At 33.1% G+C, this 16,400-nt stretch overlaps 2 protein-coding genes across 9 annotated transcripts; one reads left to right on the top strand and one right to left on the bottom strand.

Annotated features, from left to right (window-relative positions):
* Positions 1–20: 20 nt before the first annotated feature.
* LOC123708394 (CD63 antigen-like) lies at positions 21–11,140 on the top strand. Its single transcript, XM_045659070.1, has 6 exons — positions 21–151; positions 390–484; positions 1,504–1,695; positions 7,937–8,107; positions 9,771–9,995; positions 10,343–11,140. The coding sequence occupies exons 2-6, from the start codon at positions 419–421 to the stop codon at positions 10,406–10,408; spliced, it is 720 nt and encodes a 239-aa protein (XP_045515026.1). The 5' UTR covers positions 21–151; positions 390–418; the 3' UTR covers positions 10,409–11,140.
* Positions 11,141–11,848: 708 nt separating this feature from the next.
* LOC123708489 (ubiquitin-conjugating enzyme E2-24 kDa) lies at positions 11,849–16,321 on the bottom strand. 8 transcript variants are annotated; one of them, XM_045659226.1, is made up of 6 exons: positions 16,187–16,321; positions 15,991–16,106; positions 15,724–15,903; positions 14,940–15,260; positions 13,917–14,064; positions 11,849–13,582 (listed from the first exon to the last, which is right to left on the bottom strand). In XM_045659226.1, the coding sequence occupies exons 4-6, from the start codon at positions 15,255–15,257 to the stop codon at positions 13,485–13,487; spliced, it is 564 nt and encodes a 187-aa protein (XP_045515182.1). In that variant the 5' UTR covers positions 15,258–15,260; positions 15,724–15,903; positions 15,991–16,106; positions 16,187–16,321; the 3' UTR covers positions 11,849–13,484. The 8 variants fall into 8 exon arrangements, with proteins under 8 accessions (XP_045515182.1, XP_045515188.1, XP_045515186.1 ...); XM_045659232.1 differs by having other exon boundaries at positions 14,940–15,220; positions 16,183–16,297; XM_045659230.1 differs by having other exon boundaries at positions 14,940–15,232; positions 16,183–16,297.
* Positions 16,322–16,400: the final 79 nt, after the last annotated feature.

Below are 16,400 nucleotides of genomic sequence, written 5' to 3' on the forward strand. Positions count from 1 at the left end.
ATTAGAATTCAAACAGTAGATGGCAACATCGGCCACGATAAATCTTGCAAATTGTAAGGAGGAATCTTTTTTCAATAGCGGGCAACTCAGTTAATCGTTGTGTTTGTTTGACGCTGGACTTTTGTTGCTCTGCAAAACAATAATAAATTTGGTAAGCCATTAAACCATTAACACATATTATGAATAATAAAATAAATTTTTCTCGTTAACTGTAAAATAATTAACTATTTCAATACACAAGTCTAAAATCTTTAAACCTGTTTATTAGAAGTTGTGAAATGTCCGCCTACCGTGAGTCAACAACGCAAATCGATGTAATTGTCGTAAAATGTGCATTAATTAATGTCTAATCTGCCATCAGGTGTTATGAATAATTTTCTTTGTTCTAGATTCAGATTATATTTATAACAAGTGCAAAATGGCTATCGGAGCTGGGATGTCTTGTGTAAAATACCTACTATTTTCTTTCAACCTGTTATTTGCGGTAAGTACAACGCAATTTCTTCTTGAAAGACAAATATACTTACATGGGTTCCAAAATCCTGCTACTAATATAAATAAAAATTGCCATAATGCGTAATAAATTAGTGAAATTTACTATAATTATATGCTTGACAATAATTTATTGCACAACTTTTTTGTGCCTCGTTGTCATAGTTGCAACTATTTTTGATATTATAAATAACCTATGTTGAATCATATGGTTTTTGGGTAGTGATTCTGAAAAACATTCATTTTACACTAGTAGCAAGTAATTGGCTCACAATAGTAGGTATATATATATATATATATATATATATATCCTTTCACTAGTATAAGCTACTTAAATTTTTTTATGCATTTCTTAAAGGTCAAGGCAAAATTTAAATTATAAACTGGTTCTTAGGACAGTACTTAACAAAAATATATGTCACTTAACATTTTGACTTGATATTAATTTAAATTCATTTTAGTACATGATAAAGATAAATATCAAAAATAGAGCTTAGTTGCTGGATATTGAAAACAATTGATTTAATTTAGATAGTATGTATGCAGTATGCAGTTTTTTGCAGAAATTGCATTTACAATCTTGTTTAAATTAATCAGACTATCAGTTGACACACATTATAATAGTTCATAGTATGTGAACTGACCTCCTTTTATAAAGCTGTGGTGGATTGTAAACATGATATAGTAATCCTGCTTGCATGTCTATTTTATTAAGTGTTAACTTTGACACTTTAGATTCCAACAAATCATATAATGAGGAATTTATGAAATGAATTGTTTTAAAAGTACTTAATAGAAATATTTTAATAATTTTGAACTACATGTGTGTTTATATGAAAATTATGTGTAACACTTCCAAGTTCCACACTCCAAAAGCATTCCACCAATTATACCAAGAGCATTTTCATGAATGCTATATTTAATATAGACTAACTATTAAATATAACTATATAATATTACAAAAAATATTTAAGACAACATTTTAAAAAATCTGAATCCATGTCTTTACAGATAACGGGTATGATAATCCTAATTGTTGGTGCCAAGGCAGAGATCAACGCTTATCCATATGTCAACCTGACAGATGAGAGTTTCTATACATCAGCTCCGGTTATGCTCATCATTGTAGGGCTCATTGTCTTTGTTGTTGCCTTCTTTGGTTGCTGCGGAGCTGTCAAGGAGAACCATTGTATGATTGTCACGGTTAGTTCAGTATTGTAATTTTTTTAAATCATATTTATATTAATCTTGTGTCATAGTAATTCTTAACTATTTTTTATTTCAAACATTTAAGGTCATATAACCTTAACCCTCTAATTAGAGGGGTTATGATAACAGTATTATACTAATTATGATATTTAATTACAGCAAGTTTAGATATATGTAAAAATTTATGAATCATGTTACTTTATCAATGTTATCTGTTGTTATTGAACCATCAATTGACATTGGAAGATGTTTTCATAATAATAAGTCATAAATATCTGTCGGGCAGGTCATACAATTATTCATTTTAATTTGTGGAAAACCATTTCATCTATATGCAAAGACTAATACAATAATCGGCGTTTAACTGTATAAACAAATGTTAACTTTCATAGGCCGAGGCTTTCATAGTTGTTGTCGCTTGGCTCAAAACATTCATAATTCACAAAGAAGACATACATTGTTTAATAAACATCAAAAGACAACAGTCGAGGACTATACGTTCCGCTTTATAAATTTTAATTAACTTCGTTATTGTTTTTCCCGTCTTAACCTCGTGAGAATTGTTTGCTTTAAATAAACGAACGCATTTGGTATTGAATTAAAATTGGTTTTAGTTAAAAGTAGTTTTTTTATCACAATATTAAGACAAAACAAAAGTCGTAGATATAAAAATGTTAGAACGATATCGTCCCTATAAGCAAGCGAAATTGAATAGCTTTAAGCGCGTTTACGACCCCAGATGGTGTATCGGTATATGCTGGAGCAAGCTTACAGGGGCTGCTGCTGTTAACGCGTATATAATAATTTTAATACATTTTTATTCGTTTAGTAAAACAATGAATACAAATATGATATATTGATGTTTAATAGTTTTAATATATTCTGGAGACTTTAAATTTAGAATTTAAACTGTTTAAGTGAAATTATTTAACATGAAAGTCAGAGTGAAAAATTGTTTCGAAAGTTTTTCAATTCACCGTTTCGTTCTTCGGCCTTTAGTCCGGGAATAACTTGGTATTGTAATGACACTGTTTCAGTACCGAGCTGATACAGTGTCATTACAATTACAAGCCAGACGCCAGCACACCAACATTTCACTGTAACAAAGAATTAATTTACGTATGAACTTAAAGGGCTTATTGTCATAAAATATATTTTAAAAAAAAGTGTCTTTACGCGACTGCAATAATTTAAAAATAGCTGTGTTCAACAGCATACTGAGAAATTGGTAATTTGGGTTGTATTGAAAACCCTCAATTAAAAATAAACGAAGAAATAGCTCGTGCTTTAATAGCAAACTTGTAAAATAGTGTTTCTAGTGTCTCAGTTAAAAAGGTTTAAAACACCTAAAATAAGATTTTCTTTCCGTATTATCTGTCTAAAAAAGTAAGCGTCTCAACCACAGCAAAACCTTATAAAAGTATTTTAATTTAATAAAATAGGTGACTGGTGCAGTGATGATAACCTTTGACATATAAAACCTACGCATATAACAATATAGTCTGTCATCGTGACAAAAGAAACAGTGACGTCACCATCTCCCGTAGCGTCACGATTTCCGTCAATATTTTTTATCGAACGAGACAGGTTTCACTGGGTGGTTAATTGGATTGTCTATTCGATTGCTTTTTATAATATATAGTCCCTTAGTTAAGCGTCTTAGAGTACATTGCTTAGCCACGATCATCATTACTTACTGGATAGAAGGAAAAAAGCTTTTAATTGCAACAACAGAGAAACCATTTTACAAGTTTGGTATTCTATCACGTGTTTTTTTTAATCCACCAGTGTTTCACAGAAAGGATTTGGAAACGTATGTTTAGTAGTATTTTTATATTAATGGGTCCACGAAATCAAAAATTCGTCACTATATATATGGAAACAGCCATTTCTAAGTTATTGCATTTGCGTTATGACACTTTCTTTTTTTTTCTCTTTAAAGACAAAGCCTACTTTTTATAGCTCGAAGGACCAAATGTTCGGTCACTTATGATTTAATTTGAAACAGTAAACAATCACCACGATAAAATTCATTGAAGAATAACTATACTCTTTTACTTCGTTTATTGCAACACCTATCTAAAAACTTTTCTTGGCAAACCAATACTAACCTCAGATTATGTCCATTGTTTCATTTCATTTCATATATTCTGTTTCTACCTACCCTTATAACGTTAACCATTGTCGTCCGTTTTGACAAATCTAGTTATAATAAAGGAGTCAATTGCTTCACAAGCCACACTGAACTCTGACACGCGTCTCCTTAACGAATACTTCCTCTATTAATCGTTCCTAATGGCCGACGTTTGAACCTAATTAAATTGCCCTCAAAAAAATATTTTTCCGTTTTACGAATGTTTCATAAACAAGAAACCTATGAATGATGTTTGATTCCGCTTTTGTGTTTCACTTGCCCAAGGCTGCGTTCTTGCTATCGTTAAAACTGTTTTATTTCGCGACCCATGGGTGACGGTTTTGTTATGACTCAAAAATTTGTTAGTCTGTGTTGTTTTCTAGTAAACGTTAGTAAAAGTTAAATTGTTTCAATGATAAGTATTTTTCTTTTAATAAAAGTAAAACACAACTAAAATATAAAGAAACAATAACTGGCACGAAATTGTAAATAGCAATTTAAAGTTCATACACTAAAGACAAAATAATTAAAACAACTTTTTTAAAAGTAGCTTGAAACCAATAGGAACACGAAAACATATCAACTTTAAAAAAGTGTTACATAAACTACGCATTCCTTATATGCACGAAACGCAATGTTAGTACGTGTAATAGGTAAACTAAATGTGTCGTATTGCACACCACCTGATAGGTGTCCCAATACCCCACTGTGGACCGTAGCAATGTGTGCTATAGATGCGGGAAAACGCACAAATCTGCCAGATGCAAGGGATATTGCGTTGTATGTGCAAGCGAGAACATGCCGACGAATCACGCGTTGGGTGCAAGAAATTGTACTACTGTAAACACTTGTAAGGCGATATCATTGTAATAGAAGTGTCAAGGTCTTGGTGGAATGCTAATGCGACCCCAAATTTCCCCAACAGTGACCTGATTAGTGGGTAGGAAGTCCCACACTGTCCGGAAATGCATTTCCCTCAACAACAAAAAAAGTGTCCCAATACGATCACTTGTCGTTCATACGGTCAGAGTCGCTTAAAAGTACTTTTCATGTCCCGATAGATGACCAATAATTGCAAACTAGGTCCCCGATAATGAGAAATTTCAAATTAACCAATAATTTGTTCGTGTACGTTATCTTGAAGTGACAATCTTAAATAACCAGGCCAGTCGTATGTTATATCAGTCACATTGGCAGGATGCCTTTTCGCTGTATTTGAGTTACCTTGTATTACTGCGCAATTAAATTTTCCTTGTAAGTTGAACATCGTTAAACGAAAGTCAACTGCATATGAAGGCTGATGACCTATTTATAAGTAAATTATTAAAGGAAAAAAAGCCGTTAGCGCCACTACTGTTTTTTGCATAAATAAGTTTCATTACGTCGGAAAAAAATTTGAAATCATGTAAAATAATTATAAGTTTATAATAATACATAGGTGAAGCCTAAGTCCGGTAAAAAAAGTGTTTTCTTTCAATACGTTTCATCAGTTTGCCTTTGTCCAAATATTGTTCAGAATAGTTAAACGCTGATAATTGAATAAGTATATTTATATATTTTCGTTATGTTGGATATTACAAAAAAAAACTATTTATTGTGTAAAAAGAAACAAAGGCTAATGGAACGATGGGCTGACGAGATCGAAAGGGTAGCAGGAAAAGCTGGATTACGATAGCAAAAATAAAATGGGAACGCATCTTATCATCTCTATATCTATTTTTGTACAATACATGTCAATAAGATATTTTTTATTATTATGTGTATAAATACACCAGCAGCTTAGTAAGCTGATGCGCGCGTAATTGGGGATTTGAAGAAAGTATCCAACCTATTTTTAAGAGATTCCAAAGAGGGTGCACTAATTACACTTTCCGGAACCTATTCCTATTCCAGTCGGCCACTACTCGGTTTAAGTGAAAGTTCTTTAGGGAATTTGTATCATATTGAGAGGTCTTCAGTTTAAAAGAACTTCGCCTCAAATATGTATTTTTCACTTAAAATAAAGAGCTTCTCAATTCCTGGAACATTATAGTAGCCAGTGAGTATTTCATAGGTTTAAATGAGATTTCCAATATTTTAAGATGTGGATGAATAAAGGCTTATTATTATTATTTATCTTGTACGATGTCACATCTTTCAAAGTGGTTTGAATGATTCACTTGTGACGAAGCTATGTCGATGCGTGAAAACCCGCGGTTATTTACCTCGTTACTTAATTTTCTGTTTCAAATTGCGTCATATACTTGTTCTATATTAGCGTTACGTTCTAGGTTTACGAAATTTAGGAATTCAATTCACTTATTTAGCCTATCGTGAACGGGAAAATATTGACCCTTAAATATGACATTAGAGGAAGAAGTCTTTAAATTACGACTCTTTTAGTTTTCGAACGTCTTATTAACAATATATAAAATTTCGTGACAATGTCAGCTTACTTTTAGTATTAGGTCCTTACATATGAAATTGGCGTTTTGCCGTACTGGCCACTTTGACCTCAAATACCTCCTCTTTGGTTAGGAATTTCAATTTCAAATTTGTACAGCTATTTACTCATGTATTTTTGCTTCGATGACCGTCATTCATTTGCTTTTTTCTGTTTGCGTCACTCATTTTACAAAATGGAAAACTTAAAGTATCGCATTATTTACGAGTACGAGTTCCGCCGTGGCACTAGTGCTGCGGAAACGACTCGAAGGGTAAATGATGTGTATGGCGGTCATGTTGCAAAAGAAAACACAGTTCGTTTTTGGTTCCAACGTTTTCGTTCTGGAAATTTCGACCTGCAGAACAAGCCCCGTGGACGGACTGAGACCCAAGTTGATAATGAAGTATTGAAGGCTATTGTGGAAGCCGATCCATCGCAAACCACGTCCGAGTTAGGCTGCGGTGTTAGTGATAAAACTGTTTTAATTCACTTGAAGCAAATTGGGAAGATTAAAAAGCTTGAAAGGTGGGTACCTCACGAATTGACTGCAGTAAACCGGCAAACGCGCGTCTACTGCTGCGTTACATTACTGAACCGGCACAATAATGAAGGTATTTTAAACCGAATCATTACCTGTGATGAAAAATGGATTCTTTACGATAATCGAAAGCGCTCAGCGCAATGGTTGTATCCTGGCCAGCCAGCAGTATCCTGCCCCAAGCGAAAATTAACCCCAAGAAAGTTACATGTAAGCGTTTGGTGGACTAGTGCCGGCATTGTTCATTGCAGTTTTCTCAAATCTGGCCAGACTATTACGGCTGATGTCTATTGTCAGCAATTGCAAACCATGATGGAAAAGCTAGCGGCTAAACAACCTAGGCTAGTCAATCGCTCCACGACAACGCTAGACCACACACTGCCCAACAGACGGCTACCAAATTAGAAGAGCTTCAATTAGAAAGTCTAAGACATCCTTCATATTGCCCGGACCTTGCTCCAACAGATTACCATTTTTTTTCGAAATTTGGACAACTTCTTGCAAGGGAAAAAATTTAACTCTGATCCAAATCGCCTTCACAGATTTTATTGATTCCCGTCCGACTGTTTTTTTTAGTAAAGGCATCAATGAACTACCTATGAGATTGCAAAAGTGCATAGAAAACAATGGTTCATACTTTGATTATTAAATATTTAAAAATATTGGACTTTTTGTTCCTCCCATACAAAACGCCAATTTCATATGTAAGGACCTAATATTAAGAACATACGAAGCCAAGCTGGCTTAGTGGTTGATACACATGGCATATAAGCGTGTTCATAGTCGTTTGGACACCTGCAGCTGAGTTTCATCATCGGACGTCAAGTATACAAAATACAGACGTCCGTCGTTTCACAGTTTCTTAAAATGCTGGCAATGTGAGTGTCCATGGGCAATAACTTAAGATCAGATGAGCCTTCTGTCCGTTTGCCTCTTGTTACATAAAAAAGCCGGTTTTCTTGCGAATCAGTAATTGTTTCGGAGTTAGCAGGGGTAAGCCGAATGCATCAGGAGTTGGAAAGTTCTTAATAATCTGTTCAATTGACCCGTTTCTATCAGAAACGTAACTGCTTCATTCCGCTTTGGGAATTACACGATAAAAACACAATTACCCATTGTTTAATTACTTATTTTTCAGTTCTCCATCTTCCTCTTAATGATCTTTATTGTTGAGTTGGCCGTTGGCACCGCTGCATACCTAAAGCATCAGGACTTGGAGACGTCGATCGTGAAGTCGCTGAATGAGTCTCTGAAGCAGTACCCAACCAACCCAGATATAAAAAAGAACTTTGACATCATACAGACTGACGTGAGTACAATATTTAAAAATAAATAGAAAATATATTTTAAACATTTAACTGATATCACTAACCTGACACCCAGAAATGTATGTATCCATAACTACTGAACTGTTTTTAATAAAACATTATCCCCTAAGAATCTCGATATTACTTGACAATCATATCATACTCAAACAAAACAAACTCAAAAAAATTGTCAAAGTTCGATTTCATTTCCACCAAAAACGTCATGTATTTTTAAAGGAAGTCATTTGTTTACCGATTGTTTGATAATATCGACGGTGATATCGTAACAGCCTTGTCCATTTCCTCTTTCAATCAAATCAAAATATTCATTTTGGTACCTATGTATAGGTATTTATTAACGTCAATATTTTAAGAAAGGAAGATCGAAATTTACATTAGTACGACAATCAATCGTAAAGCGGTCAAGAATCTGTCACTCATCACTAGACATGTGAAATTGACATTCCTTACATATGACATTGACGTTTTGTTGTACTCGCCACTCTGACCTCAAATATCTCCTCTTTAGTATTTACATGCATTTGTTATTCGAAAACCAGGATTCATTTAATTTTCCCGTTTTAATTTATTTTCTTTGCGTCATTATTAATGAAATATACAACACGAAATATCGCGTTATTTATGAGTACGATCCACTGTGGAAAATTCGCTGGACCAAAAAAGTCGATGGCGTGTGTCAGGCACAGAAGGCTGACTTACTTGACTACTGCTATTAAAAAAACAAGGGATCACAAAACAAATGCAATCAGGTCAAGGAGTTGTAACAGCACTGGATTTTTCTTGACTCGAGTTATGTAACCTAACATTAATTTAGTTACATTTATATACTCTAGTTAATAATGAGTAGCGAAACAAAATGTAAACAATCATCGCACACTTGAACTCAAAATAAGTCCTTTAGTTTTTCCCTCGCTCATAAATCTCTATATATATAAAATTCTCGTGTCACAATGTTCGTTTCCATACTCCTCCGAAACGGCTCGATCGATTCTTTTCACATTTTTTATGCATACATAAAGAACTCTTAACTACCTCTAATTTTTTGTTAGTTATAAGCTCATATTTTAAATAATTAAAGCCAGTTGTTTCATTTAACATATTTGAACGTCCCTACAGTCGCATCGTCCAGTCACGACCTGGAGCAACAAATGCAGATGACTGTAGACCGTGGCGGCCTACAGGACATGTTAATAAAGCACAGACCGTGCCTGGAACGGTTCTGCGAAAAAATTATTAAATATATAGGAGGCAAACAAAACCGAAAGAGCGGGTCTCGCGAGGAATTGCGCCCCGGCTCGCCCATGAATATTGTAAATAAAAATATTACCGATGCAGCCGGGGCGTATTTCGCGACGCCTGCCATTCGCGAACTAGTAGAATTAATTAAATGTATATTGTTTTTATTTTTGGAAAAAATGTGGTATAAAAAGTCCCTGGACAATATGGCAGGGGAGTAGAGGGTTTATCTATTTAAAAAAAAAAACGTCCCTACAACAACCCCCACCGAGCTCAACTCTCGTAACGATAAAAATATCATCAAATTCTAAAGCCTTAATATCGTGCATACTTGTAAATTAAGTTATTCATGTTTTTCATAGTATGTTATTATGATTGTTAATGTACTGAATAAATAAATGATTACAGCTAAACTGCTGCGGAATCAACAGTCCTGACGATTGGGCGCTTAACGGTCTGCCAATTCCGGCGACTTGTTGCGCTGCGCAGGAGTTGCTCGACGACAAACCAGTCGCCTGTACCAAAGACAGTCCCAATTTCCATACCCAGGGTTGCCTCAACAACATTCTGGTGCACTTGAAGGATATCGCTTTGGTACTTGGTGGTGTTGGCCTGGGTATCGCTTTCGTACAGGTAATTTTTATAGTCGTCGTTTTAATTTAAACCACAAAATTAGGATCAACACATTTATAACTAGCGAATCCGACAGACGCTGTCCTGCATAATATGTCAAGCGATTAGGAAATTAAACAAGGTAGTAAAGTATCGATTGGAGCCATAACTGTGATTTGTGTAGCTAAACCATCCAAGGCGCCACCCAAACGCATTCAAAAAAAAATATGTTAAGTCGGTCCAGCTATTTAAGAGGAGTTCTGTGGCATACACGGCTGCAGTAGAATTATATATATATATCCAATTTACTAGTATTATATATAGCATGTTATTATATTTAATATGATATCGTACTGCTTCTTTTTCAGCTCCTTGGAGTAATATTCGCGTGCAGCCTCGCTCGTTCCATCCGCAGCCAATACGAGACCGTTTAAATCCATACAAAATATGTTCTAGATGTTGCCCATACTGGTAGCGTAGCGTAAGCATAACATTTTGTGATAAGTAATTCATTCCATAGATGTTTATTTTTCATAATTTATTTTTAATTTGAAAATCTTTTTTTTTTTAAAAAGATCTGTAGTTGTCAAATATTATTTTTATTTTTGGTGTTAAATGCACAACGCTGAATTAATTGTGCTCAGTCAAGACTGATTTTTCGAATAGATAACGATTGCCAAATTTTGTGTCTTGTCTATGGATTTATGCCGATTTAAATGACTATAAAAAAAACTGTAGATCAGTTTTCTATTATCTATGTACGCATCTGAAATTTTCAAGTATGTCATGACATGATTTATTTGGCTGTTTAATTTTCCATCAACTCATTGTGCAAAATGGCGGCGGTACTTTAGCCGCGTAAAAAAAACAATCTCTTTACACCTTAGTAAACCTCATTATAAAAAACGGCATAAATCTCGACTTTAATGTGTATAATCTCATAATTATATATTATTTTTAAAACTCTTCTAAATGTAGCTATTTTTAAAAAGACATTATCATAACTAGACAAAATGGCAGATCTTTTCTTAGATTGGTGGACTTATTTTAGAGTTTTATGATGATACAAGTGTATTTGAATGTTTAATACCGAGATTAGTGTCGCGTAAAATGTATTGGTGTTTAATATTTCCTATATTTAATAAACTTCATATTATAAATTGTGATACTGGGTTTTATTACATTCTTCTATATTAAAAACTACTAAAAATCCGACAACAACACTTGTTTTTGATGAAATTACGAGAGACCATTAATAATTTTCCCTTGTATTTGATCCCATACCCCATGATTTGTAGTCGAACATGCTAACATAAGAGCAATGATGCAGTTTATTCTACATATTCTATTTATACATAATATTTCTTGTGGCCTGGACATTTGTTTTCAAAATAAATATAGTCTGTTTCTCTTAAAGATACTTTTGCATGCTGATGGAAAAATAAATTGGCAATATTAATTGTAATAATTATAAGCGTAACTAAAATAAAGTATAAATCTTTGCTCTTTATAATACTGGTTTCGATATGGCTAAAAAGTATTTCTTAGATGCTTAAATTTATGTTTCTGATAACATTACAAATGTTAATTACATCATAATCTAACGTCATTTCTAAGTGCTAAGTATTCATTTTTCTTCTTCAAGTCAAGCGGTAAAAATTTAAAAGGTTAATGACTATTTGCAACATTTTTTTAGGTGCTAATTGTTTAAGTAAAATTTAAGAGAAAAACAGAGATCACCCATATTGACATATTATCGATAGATTAATGTATCAGGCATAAAAAAAAAGTTAATTTCATTAATCGTTTACGGGATATTTCTACTTTCAATTTGTTATGTAATAAAAACTACAGGACCATTAATAAAACATCACTTAAGTGTTCTAGTTACACACATTTTATTTTCCTATTTTATACCATGATATAAATTTTAACAAAAGATGATTATAAGTTTATGAACATCGAGTTTCAAGGAACATCAGTCGCGTCGATAGCTGTTTTGCAAGCAACACATTACGTCACAGTAAAAATAAAATCACATTGACAAAAGTCCAGTCAAACACGGTATAGCGCCACTCGCTCATCCGACCGGGTACGAGGCCAGACGTGCTCGCGGCGTTTGTCACCTCGTATGTCGCCATTTTGATACTCACAGCACCAGTTTCTACCTTCGATGACCAAACACAGTATCACGTTCGCGACACACTAACACTAAGTTACTATTTAAACTAGGGTTAAGACATACATTATACATTACCTAAACAATAAAATAACTTACGTCTACAACTGTTTACATTCTAAACGGAATATTCAAAGTGATCAAGCGTGCGCGAATTTGGCACAAACAGACAATCCTGATATGTTTATTTTGACAAAAATATTTCGATTTATACAAAAATAACGGCGAAATTCACTCAAAAGGTTAATGCATAAATGTGATTCAAGAATTATGTTTGACGCAAAAATACTTGCACTATTTTCAGAATTGAAAAAATGTTTTCTACATAAAATCTTATGTTTATCATTACCTAATGAGTGATCTAGCTATAGACTAGACTTTGAGCCAAATTTAAAGACTGGACAGAATAACCCTAGGAAAGGTAAGAACAAACAAAATAGTGCTTTCAGGCTCACTGAAAGAAATGAATGGCTCTGATGCAGTAGTTTATTGTACTTTTAAGTCTACCAATGAAAAGATAAAGACCTCGGTAAATCAAATGCTACATTCAATACCGAGATACTGCATTAAAATTCTACGGATTTTTTTTACTATAATCAGCTGTCTGTATAATTTTTACATTCTTTGAAAGCACTGAGAATTTTGTTTTTAAGGCTCACCCCATTGAAGTAAAATAAAATTGTGCAGTCAAAGCATAAAAACTATATTTCGGAAGCTGAATTCTTGGACATTGACTTTTAAAACTACCATTTATAATCACATATAATACTAATCACAAGAAATTAAACCTAAATGTAATATATGATAAAATACAATTAGTCACAATTATGGTTTTACAGTAAAGTTTTGTTTTATAAGGAATTTTTTGCTACTTATGTACCTAACTTGTATAGTATAATAGCGTAACACACTGCCAATTTTTTTGGTAGAAGATGCAGAAATATCTTTTGATGGTATGATACCCTAGACACTTAGACCAAACCTTCATTTGAAATCAGTTTCATGGTTTTAACATCAGGATTGTCAAACCAAATAGTTGAGATCATCACTATTGCAGCAAAAATTGATTTAAACACAAACAGTTAATTACTTATGTTATACAAATGGACATTTCCCAAGCATCTTTACATCAATTGCAACTAAATAAGCCAAATTATTGTCTCGACACATGTGTTCAACATATAACATGTAAAAAAATTGAAATTATGACACAATTGATAATTATGAGAACAAATTTATCGAGACACTAATGTTTGCATTGGGGATGGACTGAAAATATTGAGTATGACATTGTTCAGTTTAATTAGCTTTTTGTAGAGGGGGCAGAAGAATCATGTTGCATAACGTTTGGTCCAGAGGCGGGCAATGCGATCATGTTCCTCTCTGTTCTGCAGATACTGTGTGGCAATGCTGCCTACCAATGGGTCAGCTGAAAACGTATGTAATTTAAAGATCTAATTCAATGTAATCAAGACAATGTCAATGCACATTTTCTGGTGTTTTCCTGATTTATTTATTTTTATTGTCTTAGGGAATTTAATCATAAATCGAATAATTACATGGTTTTAACAGTTTACATACATTCCTTTAGAACATAATGTGGATGTAATGAAAATATGTTTCAATAAAACATATTAGTTAATAAATAATTGTTGGCTGAATGCTGACACAAATCACTAGATCTTGTTAATTACATTCTGTATACTAGATTGGCTTAAATTATGTAGTAATTGGCAGTAAATAATATATGGAAATAAACTAACCTGGATTACAATCAGTAAGTAATGAGCAAATCGAGAGCAGTACTTTAGATATAGTGAGGGCAGGAGACCAATTGTCCTTCAGGATATCTAGACATATCACACCCTGACTATTTATATTGCAGTGGTATATCCTTGTCCGGAATGTTACCTACAACCAAAAACATTTTTTATGGGACTGGAGGCAAACAAGCATGCAGGTCACTTTGATTAAATTGATAACTGCTACCTATAGACACATGTGTTGTGAGTGTGTTTTATTGAGAAATGAAGTCAAAAAAATTTATTTTAATGTATAAGAAAATATTTATTAGAGAAGACAAAAACAGACACAGATTCACATGAAGTAAAATACTCTATACCAATCATTTAATTCAATAAGGCTGAATATACACACAAATTTGATGTTTTTTTTTATTTATATAGCTTGATGTTTTATTAGATATTCAGTTTTTGGAAAATATCATGTTTAAATGACACAAGTTTAAAGAAGGTTCAAAACACATGTACAGAAGAAAAGTTGATTTAATAAAAATAAATGTATCTTAAGCTGTGAGCTAAATAAATATTTAAAATTTACTTGCTTATCAATACTTTTATCATACATTTAAAAACCCAGCGTAGCTCACAAACAGGTTTAATGCATAGGGTGTTAAAGGACAGAATAATAAATCAGCTAACTTCAAATAAACAGCTGCCATAGGCCATTAACCTCTGTTCTATTGATTTTACCATGTGATTTCAGTTCAAAGACATCAAAATCTTTAGGATGGAGTAATCTATATTATAAAGAATCTTAAATGCATTAGGTGGTCACTTCCTTTACCAAAGTAATGATTATTTATTTTAAAACTTTTCAAATTGTGTGATCATCTGATGATGAAAAATTATAATTTTAGTATGAAAAGTGACATAATAAATAACCATCATCAAGTGGCATCAATAAAAATACACCATTGTGCCTATATTTTATGTGCTTGGTATGAACAACAACACATTTCTAATCTCGAGACATAAAAATAGTACCTTTGGTGGTTTGAAAGGATATTCTGGTGAGAAATGAATATCCAGGAAGAACACTCCACCCTCATATACTGATCCAGGTGGCCCCAGGATAGTAGATACCCATTCATATAAGTTGTCACCTTTTGGCCCTGCACTACAATTTGGTGGAGGATCTAATGTTATTTCAGCCAGTTCCTTTTGAATCCTTTTCGCTGATGTACCTAGTGCCTTGGACATCTTTGGGTTGGGTTTATTTTCCTTTGACTCTGGTTTCTCGGACACTGCACTTCCTCTGCCACGACCTGTACCACTTCCTGATGAACCAGATGCACCAGACATTATCTAAAAGCAACACTATTCTAAACCACACAGCTACATGTTAATAAGCTAAGCATATGAAAGGAAACATTAAAGATAATGATTGTTATGTAACAATTACAAATGTTGGTGATACTGTGATATTTGTGATGATTATTTTAGATGACAATGGTAGTAAAACTATGAGTTATTGTAACTGCAAGATCCACCAGTTAAGTTTTAATGAACAAAGATTTTTTACAATTAAAAGATTATCACTATTCATATTCAAAAATGATAAATAGGAATGTCATAAACAAAATACAATTTTCTATATCACAAAATCTAAAGAACAAAGACATGTATATTTTGCTAGTTGTTGCATGGAGGTCTCAAAAAATTGCAAATAATAGAAAAAGGCTTCAAATACAACTTTACATGGAAATCAGTACTGCAAATATATGATAACAAAATACTAGTATGTAATGGAAAAAGTTGATTTAGATACCTTACGAATAACAGTCGGCCATCTTGTGGGCTGGCGTTATCCGATATTTTACTATATTTTTTTCGCACCAATGACCCAATTCAAATAAATGAATCCCGATACAGGTTAAAGAGGATTAAATCCAGAATTATAAGTTCCCTTTCAAGGTTAATGTATAAACTCCGTGTTAGTTGTTCCACACTGTAAAGCGTAAAGCAGCTTTTTACTTTCCCAGAGACTTAATAATTAGGCAACCTCGTTTGAATAAAAACGTAAAGAGTGTTATACCTTCAACTGCTTCAACGTTGCTTTAATTCCTTTATTATGAAATATAATCGAAGCTTCACAAGTACACACTTTTACCACATTTCGTCCATTTGTATTTTAATACACTCACAAACTCACTGTAACAGAGATTAATTATTTTAATGAAACAAAAACAATTATAAAACAGTACATTAATTTAAATGTTTTACATACTCACAAATAATGCTAGCCATAAAATTAAAGCAGAGATTTATGTTTAAATCAAATCTACAAAGCTAAAATGTTTTCACAAATTCACGCACAACCACTTTCCGACATGTTTATAAAAAACCGGTGGTTAAATCAATGTTACCATAATTTGTGTAATCGCTCTGTAGTCTTTGGTTATGACCATACAGTCTTATTATAAGAAAGTAGACAGGGGCATTGCG

Source organism: Pieris brassicae, chromosome 4, assembly GCF_905147105.1.
Source record: "Pieris brassicae chromosome 4, ilPieBrab1.1, whole genome shotgun sequence".
Lineage (NCBI taxonomy): Eukaryota > Metazoa > Arthropoda > Insecta > Lepidoptera > Pieridae > Pieris > Pieris brassicae.

Bases quoted from the DNA above. Each gene is read 5' to 3' on its own strand.
- LOC123708394 (XM_045659070.1), top strand. From the start codon at position 419: ATGGCTATCGGAGCTGGGATGTCTTGTGTAAAATACCTACTATTTTCT. The intron at 485-1,503 runs GTAAGTACAACG...ATGTCTTTACAG, and splicing joins CTTTCAACCTGTTATTTGCG to ATAACGGGTATGATAATCCT. The intron at 8,108-9,770 runs GTGAGTACAATA...AAATGATTACAG, and splicing joins TTGACATCATACAGACTGAC to CTAAACTGCTGCGGAATCAA.
- LOC123708489 (XM_045659226.1), bottom strand. From the start codon at position 15,257: ATGTCTGGTGCATCTGGTTCATCAGGAAGTGGTACAGGTCGTGGCAGA. The intron at 14,065-14,939 runs GTACTATTTTTA...TTTTGGTTGTAG, and splicing joins ATCCTTTCAAACCACCAAAG to GTAACATTCCGGACAAGGAT. The intron at 13,583-13,916 runs GTTAGTTTATTT...ATACGTTTTCAG, and splicing joins ACTTACTGATTGTAATCCAG to CTGACCCATTGGTAGGCAGC.